This window comes from Mesoplodon densirostris, chromosome 2 (assembly GCF_025265405.1).
Source record: "Mesoplodon densirostris isolate mMesDen1 chromosome 2, mMesDen1 primary haplotype, whole genome shotgun sequence".
Lineage (NCBI taxonomy): Eukaryota > Metazoa > Chordata > Mammalia > Artiodactyla > Ziphiidae > Mesoplodon > Mesoplodon densirostris.
In genome coordinates this window covers 8,696,075-8,714,239 of record NC_082662.1, presented here as the reverse complement: position 1 = coordinate 8,714,239, position 18,165 = coordinate 8,696,075, and the positions used below count along the sequence as shown (strand labels likewise).

General features: G+C 45.0%; 1 protein-coding gene across 1 annotated transcript; it reads right to left on the bottom strand.

The window, feature by feature from the left end:
- Positions 1–355: 355 nt before the first annotated feature.
- Positions 356–16,316, bottom strand: UBIAD1 (UbiA prenyltransferase domain containing 1). Its single transcript, XM_060079774.1, has 2 exons — positions 15,436–16,316; positions 356–3,044 (listed from the first exon to the last, which is right to left on the bottom strand). Exons 1-2 carry the CDS (start codon positions 15,962–15,964, stop codon positions 2,557–2,559), a joined length of 1,017 nt encoding a protein of 338 aa, XP_059935757.1. The 5' UTR covers positions 15,965–16,316; the 3' UTR covers positions 356–2,556.
- Between the last annotated feature and the right edge of the window lie 1,849 nt (positions 16,317–18,165).

Below are 18,165 nucleotides of genomic sequence, written 5' to 3'. Positions count from 1 at the left end.
GTATCTGCTGCACGTTCCCAATCTATCAGCAGTGACCTGCTCAAGCAAAAGGAAAGTAGGAAACGACAGAAGGAAACAAGGTTAACCTGGCCTGCCTGGCTCTTGGCAAATCCACACTGGCTCAGAGGGGTCCCTACTGTCTCTCCTAAGGGCTCATCAAATCTGGTCAAACTCACCGCCAAAGATCAGGCACCCCACCCCCTCCCCACTAAATGTGCCCGCGCCGGTCTCCTGAGGTTTATGAATCCGAGTGCACAAGCAGACGATGAGGCAAGCAGCAGGAGAGAGCACAGGGAAATGGGAAGCCAGACCACTGATAAACATTTTCCTTTTTTTAATTAAAAAAATTTGTTTATTAACAAGTCTAAAGAAAACCTTCATTGAATCAGGGGATGTAATACAAATTATAGTGACCTGCATATAAAACCTGGCATCAAATTTGGCCTTTTAGAAAGATTAATATATAAAAATATGCATTAAAACCTGCACCAGGGCTTCCCTGGTGGCGCAGTGGTTGGGAGTCCGCCTGCCGATGCAGAGGACACGGGTTCGTGCCCCGGTGCGGGAGGATCCCACATGCCGCGGAGCGGCTGGGCCCGTGAGCCATGGCCGCTTAGCCTGTGAGTCCGGAGCCTGTGCTCCGCAACGGGAGAGGCCACAGCAGTGAGAGGCCCGCGTACCACAAAAAACAAAACAAACAAAAAAAAACCTGCACCAGAACACAGTGCAGAGGTTAACTGACACCCCTGAAGGGAGGGCTTACCAAGGTGGTCTGGTCTGTGGATGCAGGGAGCTCTCGGTCTGACGGCCTCAGGGGTGAGCCTTATGGGACAATGGCCTGCTGGGAAGGAGCCCGAAAGGCTTGTCTCTTTGAAGGCAGGACTCCCGTGAGCACCAAAATGCCACTAGCCTGGCATAAGACAAAAATGGTGCAGGGAGAAGACAGACAGGAGAGAGGGCTGTCTTCCTTTTCCTCATTACTGGGCTCTGACCACTATATGAAGATTCTGGAACTCTGCAGACAAACCACCTTTAGAGGAACTTTTGCAATTTCCAAATGTTTTTTCCAAGTAAGCGACCCAATTCTAACTCAAGGAGCCAAATCATAATTGGCCTGATTTTAAAGATTAAGAGCTAGTTCTGATGTCATTTTCTGCAGGCCAAGACCCTGAAATACCTATCAGAATGGCTATAATCACAACAGAAAAGCATGATGACGATGGTCTCAATCTATTTTGGTCTTGGACCCAATGCAACCAAGCAATGCTAGCCCAGAAGTTATACTTCACAGGCACTGAAACAAGCAGCAGCTTTGATCAACGCTTTCATCAACCCCAGCTTTGACCAACCCCATCCTGGGTACAAACTATCTCTGCACAAGGCAACTGAAGCCTTTGGGAAAAGCCGGGTCAGTATTGTATATCTGTCCTCAAGGAGGAGGATGCAGTTTCTTCACTGATGAGCCTGTCATTTTGGCTGAACAGGGTCAGGACTGTTTGTCCATTGGCTTATTCACTCATGGAGGAGCTGCTGTCCCTGGTCTGCTCGTCCTATGGTTCTGTGGACAGGGGCAACCATCCCTGACTCAGTTGCTAAGCTGCTGCCCAAACAGCAGGGCTCCCCACGGATGGGAGACACACAAATGGGGACCTGAAAGAAATGGAGGGCGGGCATAGGGGAGTGCGAGGAAACACGATGGGGGCAGGCGGAGAAGCGGCCTTGTGGGCCTTCAGTGGTCGGCAAGGACAGCCGGGGCTTCAACAGCTTCAGAGTGCTGCGAGTTACTGAAAGGGCTGGGAGTCCTCCCTGTCATGCCAGCGGGCTCTACAAGGGGAAACCAGCCGCCCTACCCATTTCCACCCAAAAGCAGAGTGATTTTCTCAGCTGCCTCCAAGGTGCTGTTTTTTTTGTTTTTTTGGTTTTTTTCCTTCCAAGCCCTCGGCTCCACTGTCCTGCTGCAGGGTGATCTGATGCGTCTCCTCAGCTGTGGCAATAAGTGAAGTGAGGACAAAAGGGTCTGAATCACAATTTAGGCAAAAAGCCTAGAGCCCAGTCGGCTGTTAATAAGGGACTTTCTCTCTCAGGTAGTGTATTTCAGGACCCAAATGCTCAGGGTAAGAGACAGGTGCTCCTTGTCACTGGGGATCATCAACGCATCCTGCCAGACCAAAAGAGCAGAGAACACTTGGCCCAGTGACTATGGCCCTTTCAGGACAGGAGGCCAACCTGGGCGGTTCCTTCACCAAGCCTTAGGGCATCGTTGTCCACTAAAAGTGACCGGACAACACCCTCTAGTGGAAATTATAAATAAAACAAGGGCCATGCGTCCAATTTACCTTGTTCTGACGCCAGAGTGGTTTCAAGAGTCCCCATAAAACGGAATAAAATAACAAAACCAAAACATTCTCTTTAAGAATGTAATAATAAAAAAAAGGTGGGCGTTCACAAGCCATCCTGAAGCCCCTCACTGCCAAATCACCTTCCCTCCTCAGACACTCTGCCTTCAACACATTCTAAGAAAGGGGCACGTGTTGTGGGGTGTGGCTACTGGTCCCCTTAGAGTTTGGGCAGACTGCCTGCTGGTGCCAGAATGATGCTGGAAACGTAGAAGAGGCCCAGCAGAAGGTTGAGTTTGGCGGTCCTCTGGGGCAGTTTGTTGAAAGTCTGGCTTCGGAACTGTCTCTCAAGGGAAAAGGCCATGGGAATGGTGAGCAGGGGCAGCGCCAGGCTGATGCTGCAGCGCACGGCCAAGGTGCTGAAGATCACGTAGGGCAGGAAGAGCAGCGTGTTGTAGAGCACGTAAGAGAGAGTGGGGCCGATGAGGATGGCGAGCGTGACGATGCCAGCCTCCCGGTCGGACTCCATGTCCCTGGTATTGTTGGAATGGAGGATGGCCTCGGTGCTAAGGGCGAGGGGGATGGCGTAGACCAGCGGGAAGACCGCCAGGGACCCCACCTGGACGGCGTAGGCGAACATCACAGCCAGCGGGCCAAAAGTGATGAGGATGATGAGGTCTCCCAGAGCCAGGTACTTGAATCCAATTCCTAGGCCAGAAAATAGAGAGTTGCTGTGAGATCAGGGGCTGGAAACCGTGGCAGTCAAAAGGCAGGCTGCTGTGGCTGCACGGGGCATATTCTTAGGCTGGGAAGCGGGGCAGTGGTTGCATTCCCCTCCCCTCCAGGGCAAAATCTGATTTTTTTTTTCTCCAGTGGCACAGAGGGACAGAGAAGACTTGTCGTTTAGCACCCAGTTCAGTCTCAGAGTCATCCCTGAGTTTTCCTTCCTGCTGTCCCCCAACAAAGCCCTGCCACAAAGAGTGGGGGCTTCCCAAACTAGTGGCTACCAGTGGGGAAGAGGGTAGAGGGGCAAAACAGGGGTGGGGAGTGGGAGGTACAAATTACTGGGTGTAAGATGGGCTCAGGGATGTGTTGTACAGCATGGGGAATACAGCCAGTATTTTGTAATAACTGTAAGTGGAAGGTAACCTTTAAAAACTGTATAAAAAATTGAAAAAAGGGGTTTCCCTGGTGGTGCAGTGGTTGAGAGTCCACCTGCCAATGCAGGGGACGTGGGTTCGTGCCCCGGTCCGGGAGGATCCCACACGCCGCGGAGTGGCTAGGCCCGTGAGCCATGGCCGCTGAGCCTGCGCGTCCGGAGCCTGTGCTCCGCAACGGGAGAGGCCACAACAGTGAGAGGCCCGCATACCGCAAAAAAAAAAAAATTGAAAAAAAAATTGAAAAAAGTTGAAAAAAAGCAAAAAGAGCAGGGGGTTCCGAGTCACAGACAGTTCAACGGGAGAGCCCGTGAAGGATCTCACAGGTTTCACGGGCCAGGGCTTGCGTTTCTTTCATCCTCCACCAACCCCTGCAAGACACTGCTTCTGTCAGGAATGCCCTGAGACCAGCCCCTCACGGAATATCCACCCCAGCCTCTTACTTTTCAGCCACAACCTCTGGAAGCATCTTCCAGTTTTGAAAGTCTCCAGTTAATCTCAGCAAAAAGTTCAGGGTTCCCAAACTCCACACAGAGCAACTTTCACCCACAGAATGAGTAAAACAGCTAAGACAGGGAACTTATCACACTGCTTCCCCTCTCTGGTTCCCCTTAAGTTAAAACACTAAATAATCCCTAACTTTTCCTCCCGTACTGCTAATCTACTTCACATCCTGTCTAATCCCCATCTTTCAAAGTGGCCCCATTTCTCCAGCCCCAAATCCAAGTCAAAGTCATCTTATGCCTGGAACACTGCGACACCCTCCCAAGTGACCCCTCAGCTTCTGTTCTCATAACCACCTCCCCTCCCCATTCCTAATCGCACCTCCACAATGCAGCCAGAATGATCCTCTCAAAATACTAAGCTGGTCATGCCCCTCCCCCAACATACACCTGAAAACCCTTATCAGCAAGTTGTCCTCCGGATAAAAAAGCCCCAGATCTTCCACCTAGCTCACCTCTGGCCCTGCCCTGCTTCCCTCCTGCCTGACTTTGAGCCCTCCTCCCCTCGCCACACATATTTCTTTCAGTTCCTCAGGGCCTTCAGACACTCCCCCAACCCTGGCCCCTTGCCTGGCTAACTTCTACTCATCCTTCAAGACTTCTTAAAGACCATTCCTCAAGACAGCCTTCCTCAGCCCTACACCACATTTGGTTCCCCTTGCAATATGCTCCACAGCACCCTGACTTCCACTTTCATAAACTCCATCACACTTCTAGTTTTGGGGTTTTTTTTGACTGCACCGTGTGGCATGCGGGATCTTAGTTCCCCGACCAGGGATGGAACCTGTGCCCCCTGCAGTGGAAGCTCACAGTCCTAACCGCTGGACCACCAGGGAATTCCCACACTTCTAATTCTTAATCTGTCTCTCCCACTAACCTGTAGGTTTCAATGAGGGCAGGGCCTTGTGTCTGGCCAGTTAACAGCTGGCTCCCCAGCGCTTGACACAAAGGATGAACTGAACACAGAGCTACAGTAACAAGCACCTGGAATTTGGAACCAAGGTCATGAAAAATGTCCCACTTGGATTGAAACAGGCAAAGCAGCGTGGAAAGGGTGAGAGACACACACTCAAAGAGGTGATCCACACATATATTGCTACAGAAGCTTGGGAAACCTCTGATCTAATCAAGCTACCAAGGCATGGCCTCAGGATCAGAAAATCAAAAAAAAAAAAAAACTATTGGGTCACCAAGTGCATTTTAAACAGCCTAAAATGATAAGGGACAATGATCTGTAAAAGATCTAAAAGCATGGTAGCCAAAGAACAAGACGCAGCCCAAGTTTACCTCCACACCTAGTGGTTGGGATTCTTTAGTGCTAAATGAACACCCTTGATTCCTTGGAATGAAGCATCTCCAGGAAAGAGTATAACAGGCATGGCCCCTGATACCCCCAACACACAGCAAACTAATTCTGTACTTCCCAGGCAGTGTTTTGATAAATAATTTGGTTGTCTGAGGACATGCCCTCCAGGAGGAAGGCCTCTCAAGCAGCACCTCGGCTCCAACCTAAATTAGGAAATCAATGTCTTGTGCGGTATCTCACACGTTTAGGCAACTACCCCTGCCCAAGGAAGATGCCAGGCAGGAATGCTCCCAGCACCAATCTAGCAAATTTCTCCACCAGCTGTCTGCTCTTCTTCTGCATTTTTTCTCAGCTCTCCAAGCAGACTTCGGGGCTCTTGACCTCTGGCAAGAGTACCCAAGAACACCACCTTAGATTGCCTGGCAAAAAACAACATGAGCAAAGCTTCTTGAGATTATCTGACACCAGAAAATGACAAAGCCCTTGAGCAGAAAGCCCTGTTTCCTGAGTGTCCAACCCAAGGCTCATGTGCTCCACCTGATTCAGAGATGTGGCCCACCTGAGAGTTTCCTTTTAGGCACTCCCCTCCTCCCAACACCATTTTCCACGTGACCCAGCACAGTGAAACATTGGGCTAGTTCTCCACACAGCAGCCAGAATGAATTTCTTAAAACATAAATCAAAATGTTGGCATCAAAAGGATGTGGAGGGCTTCCCTGGTGGCGCAGTGGTTGGGAGTTCGCCTGCCGATGCGGGGGACATGGGTTCGTGCCCCGGTCCGGGAAGATCCCACATGCAGCGGAGCGGCTGGGCCCGTGGGCCATGGCCGCTGAGCCTGCGCGTCCGGAGCCTGTGCTCCGCAACGGGAGAGGCCACGGCAGTGAGAGGCCCGCATAACGCTAAAAAAAAAAAAAAAAAAAAGGATGTGGAGTAACTTGGACTCTCATGCCTCGCTGGTGGGGAGGTGAAAGCAGTAGAACCACTTCAGAAAACACTTTGGCAGCTTCTCATAAAGTTAAACATCATCTACCCTATGACCCAGTAGTTCGATTCCTAGGCATTTACCCAAGAAAAATGAAAACAAATATCCACAAAAGACTTGAACACGAATGTTCAGTCATAATAGCCAAAATATGGAAATAATCCAAAAGTCGCTGAACAGGATAATGGATAAACAAATTGTGGTATGTCCATACAATGGCTACCTCTCAGTGATACAAAGGAACTATTGATACACATGACAACACAACAAAACTCAAAAACAGGCACAAGAATTCATACTGAATGATTCCATTTACATGATGTTCTAGACCACGCAACAGTGGTTGCCTCTAGATGGGGTGGGAAGAGTGGGGTTGACAGGGAAAAAGCACAAGGAAGCTTCTGGGGGTGACAGAAATGTTCTGTATTATGGTAGGGGTACAGGTTATACAGCTGTATGTATTTGTCAAAATTCATCAAACTATAACGCTTAAGATCCATTCATTTCACCATACGTCAACTGTATATCGATAAAAGTCAACGTTAAAAAAAAACATAAATCAGATTATGTCATTACCCTGCTCAGTACATTTCAATGTCTCCCCATTTGTTCATTCAATAAATATTAAGTACTGACTACTTGCCAGGCACTGTTCTGGGCACCATGGAGAGAACAAAGAGACTAAAATCCCTACCTCCAGGGAGTTTACAGTCTAAGGGGGAAGATAATTAACAAAGTAAGTACTTTATGTGGTTAGAATGTAATATGTGCTATGAAGAAAAAGCAGAGGAGAGCAATAGGGAAGGCACTGTAGGGGAAACACAGGGTGTGTGTGTGATTTTATTTTATTTTTTTCAGCTGCTGCAGAAAAAAAATTGTTATTGTTTTGTAATTTTAAATAGGGTAGAAGCTGACATTAGAGCAAATGGGTGGCAGTTAGAAAGCAAATCATACACACATATGGGGAAAGAGTGTTCTAAACAGAGGAAACAGCATCTCAAAGGACCTGAGGCAGGAGCATGCCTGGTGTGTTCCAGAAACAGCTAGCAGGGCAGTGTGGCTGGAGCATGGTGAAGAGGAGAGCAGGTCGGAGAGTTGGGGGAGTTGGGAGTGGAGCAGATAATGTCAGACCCTGGGGGTCATTGTGAAGACCCTGGCCTTTACTCTAATGAGGTGGGAGCCACTGGAGAGTTTTGAGCAGACGACTGAGACTGACATAGCTGCAGAATTACTCTGGCTGTTGATCTGGGAGCACCAGGAAAGGGACAAGGGTGCATGCACAGAGACGGGTAAAGAATCAGCCGCAATAATTGAGGGAGATGACAGTGGTAGTGGTGGGAAGTGACGAGAACTGGTCCAGTCCCAAGTGCATGTTATAAGTGGAATCACTACAGTCCTGCAGCCTGTGGAACAAAAACCACATTCACAGAAGGATAGACAAGATGAAAAGGCAGAGGGCTATGTACCAGATGAAGGAACAAGATAAAACCCCAGAAAAAAAACTAAATGAAGTGGAGACAGGCAACCTTCCAGAAAAAGAATTCAGAATAATGATAGTCAAGATGATCCAGGACCTCGGAAAAAGAATGGAGGCAAAGATAGAGAAGATGCAAGAAATATTTAACAAAGACCTAGGAGAAATAAAGAACAAACAAACAGAGATGAACAATACAATAACTGAAATGAAAAATACACTAGAAGGAATCAATAGCAGAATAACTGAGGCAGAAGAACGGATAAGTGACCTGGAGGACAGAATGGTGGAATTCACTGCTGCGGAACAGAATAAAGAAAAAAGAATGAAAAGAAATGAAGACAGCCTAAGAGACCTCTGGCACAACATTAAATGCAACAACATTCGCATTATAGGGGTCCCAGAAGGAGAAGACAGAGAGAAAGGACCAGAGAAAATATTTCAAGAGATTATAGTCAAAAACTTCCCTCACATGGGAAGGGAAATAGCCACCCCAGTCCAGGAAGCGCAGAGAGTTGCATACAGAATAAACCCAAGGAGAAACACGCTGAGGCACATAGTAATCAAATTGGCAAAAATTAAAGACAAAGAAAAATTATTGAAAGCAGCAAGGGAAAAACGACAAATAACATACAAGGGAACTCCCATAAGGTTAACAGCTGATTTCTCAGCAGAAGCTCTACAAGCCAGAAGGGAGTGGCATGACATATTCACAGTGATGAAAGGGAAGAACCTACAACCAAGATTACTCTACCGGCAAGGATCTTATTCAGATTCGATGGAGAAATCAAAAGCTTTACAGACAAGCAAAAGCTAAAAGAATTCAGTACCACCAAACCAGCTCTACAACAAATGCTACAGGAACTTCTCTAAGTGGGAAACACAAGAGAAGAAAAGGTCCTACAAAAACAAACCCAAAACAATTAAGAAAACGGGAATAGGAACATACATATCAATAATTACCTTAAACGTGAATGGATTAAATGCTCCAACCAAAAGACACAGGCTCACTGAATGGATACATAAACAAGACCCATATATATGCTGTCTACAAGAGAACCACTTCAGACCTAGGGACACATACAGACTGAGGGATGGAAAAAGATATTCCATGCAAATGGAAATCAAAAGAAAGCTGGAGTAGCAATACTCATATCAGATAAAATAGACTTTAAAATAAAGAATGTTACAAGAGACAAGGAAGGACACTACATAATGATCAAGGGATCAATCCAAGAAGAAGATATAACAATTATAAATATATATGCACCCAACATAGGAGCACCTCAATACATAAGGCAACTGCTAACAGTTATAAAAGAGGAAATCGACAGTAACACAATAATAGTGGGGGACTTTAACACCTCACTTACACCAATGGACAGATCATCCAAACAGAAAATTAATAAGGAAACACAAGCTTTCAATGACACAACAGACCAGATAGATTTAATTGATATTTGTAGGACATTCCATCCAAAAACAGCAGATTACACTTTCTTCTCAAGTGCGCACAGAACATTCTCCAGGATAGATCACATCTTGGGTCACAAATCAAGCCTCAGTAAATTTAAGAAAAGTGAAATCATATCAAGCATCTTTTCTGACCACAATGCTATGAGATTAGAAATCAATTACAGGGAAAAAATGTAAAAAATACAAACACCTGGAGGCTAAACAATACCTTACTAAATAACCAAGAGATCACTGAAGAAATCAAAGAGGAAATCAAAAAATACCTAGACACAAATGGCAATGAAAACACGACGATCCAAAACCTATGGGAAGCAGCAAAAGCAGTTCTAAGAGGGAAGTTTATAGCAATACAATCCTACCTCAAGAAACAACAAACATCTCAAATAAACAATCTAATCTCACACCTAAGGGAACTAGAGAAAGAAGAACAAACAAAATCCAAAGTTAGTAGAAGGAAAGAAATCATAAAGATCAGAGCAGAAATAAATGAAATAGAAACAAAGAAAACAATTGCAAAGATCAATAAAACTAAGAGCTGGTTCTTTGAGAAGATAAACAAAATTGATAAACCATTAGCCAGACTCATCAAGAAAAAGAGGGACAGTTCTCAGATCAATAAAACTAGAAATGAAAAAGGAGAAGTTACAACAGACACCACAGAAATACAAAGCATCCTAAGAGACTACCACTCTCTTAGTAGAGAGACTAAGCAACTATGCCAATAAAATGGACAACCTGGAAGAAATGGAGAAGTTCTTAGAAAGGTATAACCTTCCAAGACTGAACCAGGAAGAAATAGAAAATATGAACAGACCAATCACAAGTAATGAAATTGAAACTGTCATTAAAAATCTTCCAACAAACATAAGTCCAGGACCGGATGGCTTCACAGGTGAATTCTATCAAACATTTAGAGAAGAGCTAACACCCATCCTTCTCAAACTCTTCCAAAAAATTGCAGAGGAAGGAAAACTCCCAAACTCATTCTATGAGGCCACCATCACCCTGATACCAAAACCAGACAAAGATAATACAAAAAAAGAAAATTACAGACCAATATCACTCACGAATATAGATGCAAAAATCCTCAAAATACTAGCAAACAGAATCCAACAACACATTAAAAGGATCATATGCCATGATCAAGTGGGATTTATCCCAGGGATGCAAGGATTCTTCAATATATGCAAATCAATCAATGTGAGACACCATATTAACAAACTGAAGAAGAAAAACCATATGATCATCTCAACAGATGCAGAAAAAGCTTTTGACAAAATTCAACACCCATTTATGATAAAAACTCTCCAGAAAGTGGGCAAAGAGGGAATCTACCTCAACATAATAAAGGCCATATACGACAAATGCACAGCAAACATCATTGTCAATGGTGAAAAACTGAAAGCATTTCCTCTAAGATCAGGAACAAGACAAGATGTCCACTCTCACCACTATTATTCAACATAGTGTTGGAAGTCCTAGCCACGGCAATCAGAGAAGAAAAAGAAATAAAAAGAATACAAATTGGAAAAGAAGAAGTAAAACTGTCACTGTTTGCAGATGACATGATACTATACATAGAGAATCCTAAAGATGTCACCAGAAAACTACTAGAGCTAATCAATGAATTTGGTAAAGTTGCAGGATACAAAATTAATGCACAGAAATCCCTTGCGTTCCTATACACTAATGATGAAAAATCTGAAAGAGAAATTAAGGAAACACTCCCGTTTACCATTGCAACAAAAAGAATAAAATACCTAGGAATAAACCTACCTAGGGAGACAAAAGACCTGTATGCAGAAAACTATAAGACGCTGATGAAAGAAATTAAAGATGATACCAACAGATGGAGAGATATACCATGTTCTTGGATTGAAAGAATCAATATTGTGAAAATGACTATACTACTCAAAGCAATCTACAGATTCAATGCAATCCCTATCAAATTACCAATGGCATTTTTTATGGAACTGGAACAAAAAAATCTCAAAAGTTGTATGGAGACACAAAAGACCCCAAATAGCCAAAGCAGTCTTGAGGGGAAAAAACGGAGCTGGAGGAATCAGACTCCCTGACTTCAGACTATACTACAAAGCTACAGTAATCAAGACAATATGGTACTGGCACAAAAACAGAAACATAGATCAATGGAATAGGATAGAAAGCCCAGAGATAAACCCACACACCTGTGGTTAACTAATTTATGACAAAGGAGGCAAGGATATACAATGGAGAAAAGACAGTCTCTTCAATAATTGGTGCTGGGAAAACTGGACAGCTACATGTAAAAGAATGAAATTGGAACACTCCCTAACACCATACACGAAAATAAACTCAAAATGGATTAGAGACCTAAATGTAAGACCGGATACTATAAAACTCTTAGAGGGAAACATGGGAAGAACACTCTTTGACATAAATCACAGCAAGATCTTTTTTGATCCATCTCCTAGAGCAATGGAAATAAAAACAAAAATAAACAAATGGGACCTAATGAAACTTAAAAGCTTTTGCACAGCAAAGGAAACTACAAACAAGATGAAAAGACAACCCTCAGAATGGGAGAAAATTTTCGCAAACGAGTCAACGGACAAAGGATTAATCTCCAAAATATATAAACAGCTCATGCAGCTCAATATTAAAAAAACAAACAACCCAATCCAAAAATGGGCAGAAGACCTAAATAGACGTTTCTCCAAAGAAGACATACAGATGGCCAGAAAGCATATGAAAAGCTGCTCAACATCACTAATTATTAGAGAAATGCAAATCAAAACTACAATGAGGGATCACCTCACACCAGTTAGAATGGGCATCATCAGAAAATCTACAAACAACAAGTGCTGGAGAGGGTGTTGAGAAAAGGGAACCCTCTGGCACTGTTGGTGGGAATGTAAATTGATACAGCCACTATGGAGAACAGTATGGAGGTTCCTTAAAAAACTAAAAAACTAAAATTAGAATTACCATATGACCCAGCAATCCCACTATTGGGCATATATCCAGAGGAAACCATAATTCAAAAAGACACATGCACCCTAATGTTCATTGCAGCACTATTTACAGTAGGAAGGACATGGAAGCAACCTAAACGCCCATCGACAGACAAATGGATAAAGATGTGATACATATATACAATGGAATATTACTCAGTGATAAAAAGGAATGAAATTGGGTCATCTGTAGAGACATGGATGGATCTAGAGACTGTCATACAGAGTGAAGTAAGTCAGAAAGAGAATATTGTATATTAATGCATATATGTGGAACCTTGGAAAATGGTACAGATGAACCGGTTTGCAGGGCAGAAATTGAGACACAGAAGTAGAGAACAAACGTATGTACACCAAGGGGAGAAAGCGGCGGGGAGGTGGGGGGGGCATGTGATGAATTGGGAGATTGGGATTGACATGAATACACTAATATGTATTAAATGGATAACTAATAAGAACCTGCTGTACAAAAAAATAAAATTCAGGGCTTCCCTCTTGGTGCAGTGGTTGAGAGTCTGCCTGCTGGTGCAGGGGACACGGGTTTGTGCCCTGGTTCAGGAAGATCCCACATGCCGTGGAGCGGCTAGGCCCGTGAGCCATGGCCGCTGAGCCTGCGCGTCCGGAGCCTGTGCTCTGCAATGGGAGAGGCCACAACAGTGAGAGGCCCGTGTACAATTAATCAATCAATCAATAAATTCAAAAATTCAAAAAAAAAAAAAAAAAGAAGTGGAGTCAACGGGACTAGCTGATGGTCTGGATGCAAGACGTGAGAAAGAAGAGTCAAGGATGATGCCCATGATCTTCAGCCTGAAGAACGAGAAGGATGGAGTTGCCATCGAGTGATATGGGGAAAGCTGAGGGTAGAGCAGATTTCTATGGGGAGCAGATGAAGAATTTGGTCTCAGACGTGTCAAGCTTGAGATGCCTGTAACCTCTCAGAGAAGTTACTGAGTAAGAAGCTGGATCTGAGTTTGGAGTTTAGTGGAAAGATCTGGTCTGGAGGTAGAAGTTTGTCACCAGCTTAATAGATGGCAATAGAAGACACGAGACGGACTAAAATCCCTAAGGGAGTGAATGGAGCCGGAGAAGAGAGGTCCAAGGACTAGGCTTGGAGGTTGGGAGTGAGGAGGAACCGGCAGAGACTGAGGCCCTATGAGACAGCGCGATCTAGCCCCTGCCTGCCCCGACAGCTGCATCTCAGTCTTCCTCTTGATCACGCTGGCCTTTCAGATGCCAAGTCTTACCCTACTCCAGGACATTTGCATTTGCTGTTCCTTCATCCCTAAAGGACCCAAATCAGACCCCCATTCTACCCATGGCTGGCTCCTTATCTGTCAAGTCTTAGTTTAAGCGTCACCTTCACAGAGAGGACCTCTTCCATCCACCACTAGCTGATACATTCATTCTATTTCAGCACCCTGCTGATTTCCCTCATGGAACTTTTTACAATTGGCTGCCAGGACATCACAGTCTCTTGCTTTTCTTCTTTCTCCTCCAGATGCTCCACTGCAGTTCCCTTTGCCTTCCTTCTACTCTCCCCACCTCTTAATGTTGGAGTGCCCCAGGGCTCACCCTCAGGTCTATCAACACTGCCCCGCTCTGGGATCTCCCCCAGTTGTACAACTTTATCTATGTACAAGACTCCCAAAAGTCTCTATCTCCAGCTCAGACCTCTTCCCCGAACTCAGACTCATATCCAACTATCAATTTGACACCCCCTTGGAGATCTAATACATTAAGATGTCCAAAGTCAATTTCTCATCTTTCTCTCCACAGACCTATCTTCAACCTTCTCTCTCTCACTAGACATCAACACCACTATTCCAGTTACTCAGGACAAAACCTTAGAGTTATGTTTAATTTCTCTGTTTCTCTCCTGCCTCACATCCCAACTATCAGCAAACCCTGTTTACTTTCAAAATAAATTCAGAATCTGACTACTTCCCTCTCCACTACTCCCACCCTGATTCAAGCCACCAGACATCTCTTGCCTGGTTTACTCAACAGTCTCCTTCTGGGTGCTCCTGCTGCTACCCTTACCCCTCTTTATCCATTCTCAGTACCTTAGCCAGAGTGATTCTTTTAAAGTGATTCTTTTAAAACATTAAGGCTTACAGCATTTTTGTGCCACCCTGTCCCCCCCGCTCAACGAACTTCTCTTACTTTTCCTCCTTTTACTCTCTCCCTCATTCACACCCTGGACTCCATGCTATTCCTCCAACTCTTCAGGGACACTCCTGCCTTTGGCAACTGCTGTTCCAAGATACTCTTCCTCCAGATATCTGCTCAGGCAACTCCCTCACCTGTCACCTCTTACAATCTTTGTTCACATGTTACCTCTTTTACGAGGCCTACTCTGATCAAGCTAGTTAAAGCAGTCAGCTGTGTCCTCCTTCCTTGCTCTCCTTCTTTTCCCTACAGCACTTATCTTCTTTTCAGGTACTGTAACCAAGGTACAAATTCATCCTGGCTTACCAGGAACTCTCCTGGTTTCCAAAGCCCCACATCTTAGGAACACTCAGTGCTGAGCAAACCAGGATGTTGGTCATCCTACCCATAATTTACTATTTTTATTTTCTGTCTCTCCTCATGATATATAAAATCACTTCCACAAGGGCAGGGACTTGACTGCTGTGTTCACATAGAACAGAGGCTGGCACATAATAGGTGCTCAATAAATAGGGCTTAACCACCAGCCCATCACTACCTTAATCAGCCTGCTGCAAGGGATCACCTAGCAAACTAGCTGAAAATAATCAGGTGTATACTTTGAGCTTTTCAAATTTAATTACACTAAAATTTGAAACTGTGGCATTATAAGGTATGACCAACCAGTGGAAACTAGACACAAAAAATTTCCATATATAAGTTACTCCTAACATCCATAAGCCAAGCCAGGAATGCTATCCCCCAAATCCACACGACCCAAACATTATAGATTTCACATAAAGTGGCCTAATTCAGAAAATAACCTTTGAGGACTTCCCTGGTGGTCTAGTGGTTAAGACTCCAGCTTCCACTCCCAGGGGCACCGGATGGATCCCGAGTGGGGGAAGTTCCGCAGGCCGCGCGGTGCGGCCAAAGGAAAAAAAAAAAAGAAAATAACCTTTGACACCTCTCCACTAACCCTATAATTCCTATGCAAACCGCAGTTTCCAATACATGCAACTAAGACCTGCAGCACAGCAAACAGGCCAATTCTTACCTCCTGTGTAGAGAAAGGAGCCAGACAGGCCTCCGAAGTAGATGAGAGCTAAGTGCTCCAGTTTCAGCGGGGACAGGTAGTAGAGGCAAGCAGCACAGACACAGCCCAAGGTGTAGAGGAAGACTCCAAACCGGACGACATCCTGGGGCTCCAAGATTCGGTCCACCAGGGTCCTGTCATCACTCTTTTTGTGATCAATGCCCTTGGAAAAGTCGTAGTAAGTGTTGACCAAATTGCCAGCTCCGTGCACAGCGAGGACAGCTACGGCACAACCCACCAGTAGCCTGGGATCCAGGACGCCCTGGGATCTGTACGCCAGGGCACTGCCCAGGGCCACCGGGGTGAGTGAGGCACTGAAGCTCCAGGGCCGCAGGGCCAGAACATAGGAGGCGCACTTCTGCCTCCACGAGCGCTGCGGTGGTCTCTCCTGCTCGGGACAGCCGTTCCCCAGCAGGTCCCTGCCCCCGACCTTGGCCGTCTCTCCTGCCTGGATGTTAATCTTCTCCCCCGGGACCTGCGAGGCCGCCATGGAGAAAGCACTTGGGTGAAGTCAATGCTAAACAGTGAGCCACCCACACACAGCGTCCGCCCTGAGGCGAGGACGGGCGGGGCGGCAGACCTGACCTTCTTCGGTTCCACCCGGGGGCAGGGATAGGGAGGCGGCGGGGCCCGGGGACTGCAGCGAGCGGGCCTGGCACCCCACGAGGCCCGGCGGCGCCTCCTCGACCTCCTGTCACCTGGGCAAGGACTGCTTCCAGACGCCCGCCTCGCCCTAAAGCCCGAGACTGAACCGCTGCCGCCTCTACAGAGCTGCGGTGGCAACCATCTTCCGCGCCCGCCACTGCCGGCCCGCCGGGAAACAGGGACCGGCTGCGCGGGCCTGGGCCGGGGCGGGGTTGAGGGCGGGGCCAGGCTGAGGGCGGGGCCGGGGCTTGGGGCGGGGGCGGGGCCGGGGCAGTGCAGCGACCCAGCGGTCCAGCCCTTCGTCTCCCCGACGGTCCGCGAGCGGCAATTGCTCCCGGACTTGCTGGAAACAGCCTCACTTAGTATCTCAAGAAGGGCCACGAATGCGTGTCGCTTTACGACTTACCAAGAGCTTTCTCTCACGGAAATAGGACTCATTCATTTTTTTCATTCAACACGCATTTATTGAGTGCCTACTGTGTGCAACAAGATTTACTGAACACCTACTATTGCACGCAACAGTGAATAAAACGGATAAAAATCAGGGAGCACATTGAGGGTGATAAGAAAGGTGTAATTAAACTTCCTTTCCAAATGAGAAAACCGAAGCTCTGAAATGGGAAATGACGATGTCTAGGAAATTATTAGCTTAGCCAAGACATTGAAGCAACCTAAAGGTCCATCAACTGATGAATGGATAAAGATATATATAAAATGGAATATTACTCAGCCATAAAAAAGAATGAAATATTGCCATTTGCAGCAACATGGATGGACCTAGAGATTATCATATGAAGTGAAGTCAGACAGAGAAAGACAAATATTATATGATATCACATATGGGGAATCTTAAAAATGATACAAATGAACTTTTTTATAAAACAGAAACAGACTCAGAAACAGAAAACAAACTTATGGTTACCAAGGAGAAAGGGGGGAGGGGTAAATTAGGAGTATGGGATTAAAAGATACACACTACTATAAATAAAATAGATAAATAAGGATTTACTGTACAGCACAGGGAACTATATTCAATATCTTGTAATAACCTATAATGGAAAAGAATCTGAAAAAGAATATATACATATGTATCTGAATCACTTTGGTGTACACCTGAAACTAACACAATATTGTAAATCAACTATAGCTCAATTTAAAAAAACTAAACTAAAATTTAAAAAAAGAAATTATTAGCTCTGGTAATAATAACAACAGCAATAATTTCCACTTTTTATTATGCATATTCCATATACTGCCCTGACTGCCTTTTTATCTTTCTTCTAATTTATTTACTTATTCATGCACAGAACTGCCCTCCTCCCCACCCACCAGTTGGCCAGCTTTGTGTCTCCATTTCCTGCCTTCTGGGAGCTTATGGTCCATATCTGTAGCTTGTTCTGGCTGGAGAGAGCCAATTGTTAAACTTTTAGGAATTTTGTGAGCAGTCATTAAGCAAAGCCATTATTAAAATTAAATTATACAAACTTACAAGTAGATCCATTATATTAAAAGCCAAGGTAACAAATACTCAAAACTCATTACTTCCTAATTATTTCACTACACTTTACCATTTATGCTCTTCAGGTTATTTATGTCTATTTCAACTGCATTGTGGAAATACTACATAATGATGTGCAGCTGCTTATCTCTTCCTATCTGTTCTTTCAGTGATATCCGCTGGTGGTTTGAAATCTGCCATCATGGGAGTATTCATACCACACAAATCAGCAAATGCTTCATAATTGTTTTGTACATCATCATCTGGAATTAAGAAAGTGATGCAGAAAAGTTAATAATGCAGATTAAATTTTGTGTGTCAACTCTGTAGCTGTTTCGTTTTGAGTAGCAGCAAAAATTTGAGGAAATATACTTCCAGTACTAGAATATTATCCAATTCAGCAAAGAAGCCATTCATGTCATTGATGAACTAGTGAAGTTCAATGTATCTCAATTGTTTCACTTTCCACCTACTCCTTAATGTAAAAGATAATACTGGGACGTCCCTGGTGGTCCAGTGGGTAAGACTCCACGCTCCCAATGCAGGGG

Bases quoted from the DNA above. Each gene is read 5' to 3' on its own strand.
- UBIAD1 (XM_060079774.1), bottom strand. From the start codon at position 15,964: ATGGCGGCCTCGCAGGTCCCGGGGGAGAAGATTAACATCCAGGCAGGA. The intron at 3,045-15,435 runs GTAAGAATTGGC...TTTCTGGCCTAG, and splicing joins CTCCTTTCTCTACACAGGAG to GAATTGGATTCAAGTACCTG.